Here is an 8,746-nt window from a genome sequence, read left to right as displayed (position 1 = left end):
AACGATGACTGCAGCGGTTAGAGGACAAGCGGATGACCGAGTGTTTAAGGAAAAAACAAAACACAGCTTTCAAGGCGTCTTGTTCTGAACAGCCGGAACCAGGGCAGGGCACGCTCCTAAATGGAAATCTTCGGACGGAGGCTGAGGTACACGACAGCCCAGGAGAGCCGAACCCCGATCCCGCTCTCCCTCTTTGGTGTCATCAGAAGCAGTGGCCGGGACCGAGTGGGGCTGCTCTCTGACCCAGAACCACGGGGGAAAGAACAAGCAGCGGAAAGACTAATCTTCAGAACTAAACCTGGGCCGCCTCACTAACACCGCCCACTGACTCCACCTCCCAACCGCTGATTAGCCCCACCCCCGGAAGTGCCGCCTACCCACGCTCACTTCCGCTATCCCAGGCGTCTGACCGTATCGCGAGAACTGGAAGAGCCTATGTGACCTGGGCTAAGCGGAAGTTGGGCCTCTTTTTCGTGGCGCCTCGGAGGCGTTCGGCCGCTTCAGAATGAAGGTGGGAACTGGTGGCGGGTGTTGCGCTAGGTTTGAATAACGTGAGTCGAGCCCCAGAATATGGCGCTGCGCTCCAGAATGCTGGCTGTGGATGGAGAAGGGCCTGAGGCAGGAGAAGGATCGCTCTTTTGGGGCCGGAGCTCCTTGGGAGAGCGGATGGCGAGCGATTGCAGCTGGAGCTGCGCCGGGCTGGGAGCGCCATGGTGGCGTCTTGCCCCCCAGCCGGGATAGAGGCGGCCCTGCTGCCCGGTTGGCGGCAAGTAGGTCAGGCTTCTTGCTCCGAGAGGGTGAACGGCTGCGCAGCGCCCTTCGCCCCGGCGTCATTCCGCGAGGCTTGAAAGATGTGTCCTACTTTTAGTGCAGTGTGTCTTGCGCGGTCTTATGTACACATATGCTTTAGTGAGTAGTATCAGATTTTCTGTTAGTTGTGTGTGGGTGACAGGAAAGGCTTTTTGCAGTGGAATAACCTTTGTAGTGGTTCTGCGATGTTCATGAAGTTCTTTTCCCCCCGTTTAATTTTTAGCTGAACATCTCTTTCCCGGCCACTGGCTGCCAGAAACTCATTGAAGTGGACGATGAACGAAAACTTCGTACCTTTTATGAGAAGCGTATGGCCACAGAAGTTGCTGCTGACGCTCTGGGTGAAGAATGGAAGGTAAAAGTGGCCTGCTGGACTGCCGAGTTGAATTGTTAGAATATTTAAGAGAGATGGTAAACGCTACTGGTAATTGGCAAATGTAATGGGGTTCAAACTCGGGTTCTGCCTTCTGACCTTGGGTTTAGTTACTTCCAGATGTCACTTTATAACGTGGAGCTGTCACCTAGCAGGGTTATGTTCATGAAAAAATATATAGTTCTTGCCCTGCAAGCTAATGGTCTCCACTTTTTTTTGAAAAGTGCCAAGAAGGGTTGTTTGATTTATTTGTGGTTCATTGATGCTTTGTTCCTTAACATAGTGTTTCTCCCCCAAGGGCTGTTAACTCTGGTAAAGCCTCGGCTAGAAGTAACTTGATTGACAGGACTTTGCTAATTAAACTTGGGAAATTGGAAGTATAGACAAAATTTAGTGACCAGAGAGAAAGCTCTTAGGTTTCAAATTGGTCTTAATGAAGTGTACTCGTTGGAGGCCACAGTCTTTTGTTCTGTAATGTGCCATTGTGTTCTCTTCCAGGGTTATGTGGTCCGAATCAGTGGTGGGAACGACAAACAGGGTTTCCCCATGAAGCAGGGTGTCTTGACCCATGGCCGAGTCCGCCTGCTGCTGAGTAAGGGGCATTCCTGTTACAGACCAAGGAGGACTGGAGAAAGAAAGCGCAAATCTGTACGGGGTTGCATTGTGGATGCCAATCTGAGCGTTCTCAATTTGGTCATTGTAAAAAAAGGTGAGATTTTTATTCTTGAGTTAATTTTTGTCCACACTGATTTAAAGCTGATTGTCGATTGATTGATTTGCAGTATCCACAGTTTGGACCAGTGGACTTGTTTTAGCAATGCCTGAACAATTTAGGGTTCTTGCTTGTAAGGAGGTTGTTGAATAAAAAGTCTGTCCATTTTTCTCTTTCAGGAGAGAAGGATATTCCTGGACTCACTGATACTACTGTGCCTCGTCGCCTGGGGCCCAAAAGAGCTAGCAGAATCCGCAAACTTTTCAATCTCTCTAAAGAAGATGATGTCCGCCAGTATGTTGTGAGAAAGCCCCTAAACAAAGAAGGTACGGGGGATTGTGCAGTTTAGGGCTTGCTTAGTTTCATTGATTCGTCGTAGCATTTTGTGTGCATGTTAGAAGATAAAAATCTGTCTACTAGTTACCTAGAATCTGAGTTTTTAGGAAAATAGTGGGGAAGAGAGTGTCAAGATGTGCAGTTGGTATGAATCCTTATTATATCCAGTGCCCTCTAGAGTGATAGAATTTTTCTTGGAAATTTGCCTTTGGTTCACTGATGTATAAGTTCATTCAGAGATAACTTATGAGACATTTTAAGTTTGTTGCTTTGGGGTTAGGAGTTGAAAGAATGACAAAACTCTGGGGTTGTTATTTAATGTGCTCTCACCCCCCCCCACACTTGCTTTCTTTCCATATCAGTGGTTCTAATTTTTGTGTTTACCGAATACATGCTTTCATCCACTTAAGTTGCTTTAACTTCTGGCCTTCGTTTACTTCAATTGGAATGTGCATAGCAATAGAGTTGTGAGAATTAGAAGTTGGAAAGAAACTTTATTCAAAATACCAGGGAACAAGTGTTTGGGGTTTTGGGGTTTTCATATGTATGTAAATTTATTTAGGTGTAGTTGATTTACTATGTTGTGTTAATTTTGCAGTACAGCAAAGTGATTTAGTTACATGTATGTAAATTCTTTCATATTCTTTTCCACTATGGTTTATCACAGGATATTGAGTATAATTCCCTGTGCTATGCAGTAGGACCTTGTCTACTAATTCTATGTATAATAATTTACATCTGAATTCCAAACTCCCAAATCCATCCCTCCCCCTTGGCAACCACAAGTCTGTTCTCTGTGAGTCTGTTTCGTACAGTTATTTGTGTCATATTTTAGATTTCACATGTGATATCATATGGTATTTGTCTTACTGTAACTTCATTTAGTATGATAATCTCTAGGTCCATCCACGTTGCTGCCAATGGCATTATGTCTTTTGTAGCTGAGTAGTATTCCGTTGTATATGCCTACCACATCTTCTTTATCCCTTCATCTGTCGGTGGACATTGAGGTTGTTTCTCTGTCTTGGCTATTGTGAATAGTGCTGCTGTGAACATAGGGGTGGCGTGTATCTTTCTGAATTATAGTTTTGTCTTCTGGATGTATGCCCAGGAGTGGGAGTGCTGGATCATATGGGAACTCAATTTTTAGTTTTTTCAGGAACCTTGGTGGTCTATATTTTAAGAAGGTATATTGTTCATTAGGCAACATAACCCATCACTAGTGAGGTCTGCAGCAGCAATGCTCAGTAATGATATTTCTGTAGTAAATTGTATGAATATTTACAGTAAGTGGAATAAATAGCATGTTAGTTCTGGGTTGGGTTTTCCTGACAGATCTGAAAAATTTTGTTTGGGTTTTGGTTTTCAGGACTGGGGGCTTAAATAAGCTAATACCTGGTATATGGTAAGTGCTCATTGGTCACTCGTACGAAATATGTGGACACCTACTGTGTGCCAGGTATGACTTTCAGTGAAGTAACTGGCAAATATATGGTAGTTCCCTGTAGTTGCACTCCTGGAAATATCATTAGTGTACTAAGTGCTACTTAACAGACATTTGTTAACATGGTTCTTTTTTTCTTTATAATTCCAAAGGGTTTTTTATTTTAGCAGAACCTGAACTGAGCATTTAGTCTTAGAATATTTATCTGAAGCATTTATTACTCCCAGAAGGTGTCCACAAACTAAAATTCATTGCATCTGAAAAGACTGCTGTTCTGAAGCAGATTTATAATCCAGAGGATTTTGGATTATAAATCAGACAGGCTAAATGAAGATACTCAGGAATTCCCTGGTGGCCCAGTGGTTAGGACTCTGCTTTCACTGTGGTGGCCCAGGTTCAATCCCTGGTTGGGGAACTAAGATCCCGCAAGCCGGGCAGCACCACCAAACAAACAAATAAATACATTCATTCATTCATTCTAATGTTAAGTTTCACTCCAGATAAGCAGCCTCTGTCTTGAAAAATAGAAATATGAGCACTAATTGGGACTTCAAAGAGCATGGTGGGATGCAGTTAATGGTTTACTTAGTTTTCATGACAAGTTAAATATGCGGTTAATACTGTTTTAAAATAATGCTCATATGTCTTACGGTACAGAGAGATATAATATCCTTCCAAGACAATGTAATTGTGGAAGGGAAATCAAAGTGAACAGAAAAAAGTATGGGGTATGACTTCCAACTGTTCAGCAAAGTAACCTATCACTTTGTTGAATTTACGTATGATCTTGAACTTGACATCCAAGCTATTGGTATAGGAAAACACTGGTCCCTAGTAAACTGTCTCATACAAGTAAGTTTTCATAGGAACTACTGAGTTTGAATCTTTCTAATGCTTTAAAAATGTAAATGTGGGTCCTATTGAACAAGGGTATTATTGAAGTGATTGAGTCATTATCTAAATTTTTAGGTAAGAAACCTAGGACCAAAGCACCCAAGATTCAGCGTCTTGTTACTCCACGTGTTCTGCAACACAAACGTCGGCGAATTGCTCTGAAGAAACAGCGTACTAAGAAAAATAAGGAAGAGGCTGCAGAATATGCTAAACTTTTGGCCAAGAGAATGAAGGTAAGTCCTCAGTGCGTGTGTTGGGGGATGGGGGGATAGGCCTGGCTTTGGATTTGCATTTTTAATCCAGATAAGCTTTAACTGTGCTTTTTTTTTTTTTTTGGTTTTGTTTAGGAGGCCAAAGAAAAACGCCAGGAACAGATTGCCAAGAGACGGAGGCTGTCCTCTCTGAGAGCTTCTACTTCTAAGTCTGAGTCCAGTCAAAAATGAGATGTTCTAAGAGTAGCAAATAAATAAGATCAGACATCACATCTCCTTTATTGACTTTTAATTGATGATAAAATAAACGAAGGTTGAGAAACTTATAGAAGAGGAGGTACTGTATAATCTAGTGGTAGGTAAAGTCTGCAAGAGATACCTGAAAGTGATTGATAATCCTTCAGATTCAGACACTGAGACTGAACTGTGATTGATAGTGGAAGAGATGGCCAGGACAGTTTCTTTGGTGGGTGGCTCAGGAAAGGACTCTTAGCATGTTCATTGGCTTTTTAGCAAGGCATGGGAACAATACAGGGGAAATAAATGACTAGGACTATTAATCTTTGATACACTTTATTTTGAGGAATACAGTTTTTCTTAAAGATCTATACATGATACATGAAAAGTGCCCTTGTGAAGATGGACATTTATCATATGTAAAAAGGATAACTTGTTAAAAGCATAGTTAATGGATACCATTTTAAAACAGCTGACAAAGCTTTTAAAACCAGTGCAAATTTAATGCATTAACAAAGCTTTTCAACTCTACCTGTTTTTATTATATTTCACACTGCGAAGGAGTTGACTGTACCTCTTTTTAGAAACACTCTTGCATCAGTGAAGGATGCACAGAGAAAGTATACTCTTTTTGGCTGCAACACGCAGCTTGTGGGGTGTGGGATCTTAGTTCCCTGACCAAGGATGGAACCCAGGCCCTTGGCAGTGAGAGTGGAGTCCTAACCACTGGACTGCCAGGGAATGCCCCAAAGTATACTTTTTCTAATGTACTATGTCTGGTTTCTATAGTAATTGCAGTTAGAACCTTCATTCAAACCATTATAGACTAGCAGGGTCTTGAAAGAAGGCACATTAGGCTTTAAAAGGGGCTCCTTTGCCAGAGTATATATTAACCACAGGTGAGTAAAATTTTCAAGTGGCTGTAACATGTAGAGACTGAAGAAGTGCTTCAGTTAAAGTGTGCATAAGAATCACATCACCTGGGGATCTGGCTAAAAAGTGGATTATGATTCGGTAGTTTGGGGCCCCACAGTCATTAATAAGTTCCCAGGTTAGGCCAATAATAATGCCAGCCCTGAAGCAAGATTCATAGAGGAGATCCCCATAGCTTTTTAATTTGTGTACAGTTGATTTACAATGTTGTGTTACTCTCTGCTGAACAGCACCCGTATCTCTTAATGTAGTATTAAAAAGTTACAAAAGTCTTAAAGTCTAAATTGGCAGTTGACAAAGTTAGAAGTTGAACTTACAGCATTTAAAAAAAGATACCCAGTGCCAGAAGGACTGACACACTACAGTTGAATCCTAGAGGGTAACAGGCCAAAAGGCAGGTCTGGTGTAAGCCCAGAATTCTAACTAGTAGCTGGTTGATTCTAATGCATAAAACATGAGAACCACCCTGCTTTCTTATTTTGAGGAGTACAGTCACTACAGTGGACAGATAGTAAGGTGGGCCTAGACTATACTAGCTTATGAAATCTGGCAGATTTAAGAGTTTAACATTGCAAAGACATTGAACCCTATATTACTAGTGTATACCAAAAATGAAAAGGGCAACAATTGAATATCCCAAAGGTACGTCAGACTTGTTATGACTGTTAACTCATTAACTGCAGGTTGCTATAATCAATCTATGAAATGCAGTTAATACCAAATCTAAAACCAGTGTAAGGTTATGCTAAACAATCTGCAGTAATTTGAAAGATCGCTTTCAGAAGTTAATCAGGATTTAAGTCTCATACAGTCATTCTAGATATTTCTAAATCTATAGATAATGATTTGAAATTTTTTTTTTTTTGTCTGTTTTTGCTATAAATTTTTACTCCCCTTTTTGTGGTAGATGCAAGAAAAGGCCTTTAAGCAATTTTAATACAAATCACAGGGTTGTTTTAGTGGGAAGTGCTTTGGTAATTTAGTTCAAGTTGTTGAGAACTACAGAGAAGTGGGAAAACAGGCGATACTGGAATTCTGAATATCACAAAAGCTTGAATTACTGTACACACTTCAGGAGCCTTAAAAATGTAAGACAAGCACAGCAAACTTGAGAAGTTTTCATTTTATTCAACCTTGATTTTTTTTATATGCAAAGTAATTCCAAACTTTCTGTTGGGGCAATAAGTGTTAAGTATTAAAACTAGTACCAAGTCTTAAGTTGCAAAAATATATTCTCTGAGACAGTGCAAAAGATCCATTTTTAAGGCAGTGAGAATTGTACACAGTTTCTGACAAGTTCTTTCACTTAGCACTCTCACAATAAATTGAAACTAGGATTCTGCATAGGTCTTATTAACCCTGAAATGTTGGAAGACTGGTATAGTCACAATTTTTAAAAGATTATAGCAGGTAGAAAGGAGATGTGTGCTGTTAACTGTACCATTTGGAAATAATTACCAACTGATTTAGTCATCTGCATAATTACTGTAAAAGCGAGCACACACAATCATTGGCTTTTCAAACCATGCATGCAGAGAAGTAAGGCAAATTTACTGTCCCTAAGGGATGTTTTAACAAAAGGCATGATAAATGTCAGAGTGAGGCACGTGAGGTCATGATTTTCTTAAACCTACTGGCAACAAGTTTAATAAGCTTTAACGTTTTAAGACTTAATTGATTCAACCTAAAAAACAGTATTTACAAATGCACAAATAATAAGTGTACAAATCTAAATTTTATACAAGAATAAAATTCTGTGTGCAGTGCAAGTTATCCCACAGGTTTTTAAAAGTGACCAATAGCAACAATTTATGTGCCTGAACAATTTCAGGCCCAAAGACATACACAAGAATTTTAATTTTGTAAATTATGAAGCTGATTAATTTCATTTAAACTATCTGGCTCATTTATTCCTATTTTAAAGCTGTTGCAAATTAACATGATACTGGGAAGAGGATGAAAGGAAGTAACTGGATATTCAAGATACAATCCATTAAGGGAGCTAATACATAACATGAAGGGTAAAAATATATATTAATTTTAAAGTCAAAGACAAGGCAGATAATTTTGAGATTAATGACTACATATGAATTTAGTAGTAGTCATTTAATAGTTGGAGACCCCCTTTCAGAAAACTTTATTGCAACTTGCAGTCTAAGAATTTTAATAAATATAATATGGCTGAGTAGATACACACCTACACAGCCACACGTATATACACAATACACAAATAGTTGCTCTTATAATTGAGATTTCGTTTGTTTTGGGGTTAGGCAAGTTTATATTAATTTGCCATTCCCCAAACTCAATAGCTTCAGATATAGACAAAACGCCACGAATGAATATGGTTTCTCATTATCGAACTGCTACAATTACTGAGAAATGCAAAACCAATTTTCAGCAGATAAAAACCGTTCAGAAATTGTTAATCTTCAACATCAGTAAACCCTAGGGCATTTTAGTGGCATTTTTACCTTCTGAGATGATTCAGTATGAATTACATTTCATTATCTATTGTCCCAAGAATAACTTCATTTCAGTGTTCACCAATTCGTAATTTGAAACAAACCTTGAATGTCTCCAGATTGAATCTATTCCCCCAGTTCTGTGTCCAAAATCTAGTGAATCTTATTTAAATGAGAGGTGCTCCGAAACACTTCCTGCACCACTCCACACTGGTACTTGGTGGAGCATCAATTTTCTGCAACTTTTCAAGAATCTCTGAAGATAAACTATTGTATGCAAGTCCATACTCATTGTCAAAAGCCTCTGAAAGATATTTTCAAAAATATAGT

The 8,746-nt window shown here is 39.7% G+C and overlaps 2 protein-coding genes across 5 annotated transcripts in view; one reads left to right on the top strand and one right to left on the bottom strand.

The window, feature by feature from the left end:
• The first annotated feature begins 419 nt into the window (after positions 1 to 419).
• On the top strand, positions 420 to 5,053 carry RPS6 (ribosomal protein S6). The gene is made up of 6 exons (XM_068552566.1): positions 420 to 511; positions 1,034 to 1,165; positions 1,682 to 1,892; positions 2,075 to 2,221; positions 4,645 to 4,802; positions 4,917 to 5,053. The coding sequence occupies exons 1-6, from the start codon at positions 506 to 508 to the stop codon at positions 5,010 to 5,012; spliced, it is 750 nt and encodes a 249-aa protein (XP_068408667.1). The 5' UTR covers positions 420 to 505; the 3' UTR covers positions 5,013 to 5,053.
• A 324-nt stretch (positions 5,054 to 5,377) lies between these two features.
• The window catches only part of DENND4C (DENN domain containing 4C), a 130,754-nt gene continuing 127,385 nt past the window's right edge, over positions 5,378 to 8,746 (bottom strand). For 2 of the 4 annotated variants that reach the window (XM_068552562.1, XM_068552564.1), the window contains one exon: positions 5,378 to 8,720. In XM_068552562.1, the coding sequence (XP_068408663.1) occupies positions 8,584 to 8,720 (137 nt within the window). In that variant the 3' untranslated portion in view covers positions 5,378 to 8,583. The remainder of the gene's footprint in view (positions 8,721 to 8,746) is intronic. The other 2 variants (XM_068552563.1, XM_068552565.1) reach the window with 1 other exon arrangement.

Source organism: Eschrichtius robustus, chromosome 10 (genome assembly GCF_028021215.1).
Source record: "Eschrichtius robustus isolate mEscRob2 chromosome 10, mEscRob2.pri, whole genome shotgun sequence".
Lineage (NCBI taxonomy): Eukaryota > Metazoa > Chordata > Mammalia > Artiodactyla > Eschrichtiidae > Eschrichtius > Eschrichtius robustus.
The sequence above is the reverse complement of the archived record's forward strand: the minus strand, read 5'-3'. Positions and strand labels throughout refer to the sequence as shown.

Bases quoted from the DNA above. Each gene is read 5' to 3' on its own strand.
- RPS6 (XM_068552566.1), top strand. The intron at 1,893-2,074 runs GTGAGATTTTTA...TTTCTCTTTCAG, and splicing joins TTTGGTCATTGTAAAAAAAG to GAGAGAAGGATATTCCTGGA. The intron at 4,803-4,916 runs GTAAGTCCTCAG...GGTTTTGTTTAG, and splicing joins TTTTGGCCAAGAGAATGAAG to GAGGCCAAAGAAAAACGCCA.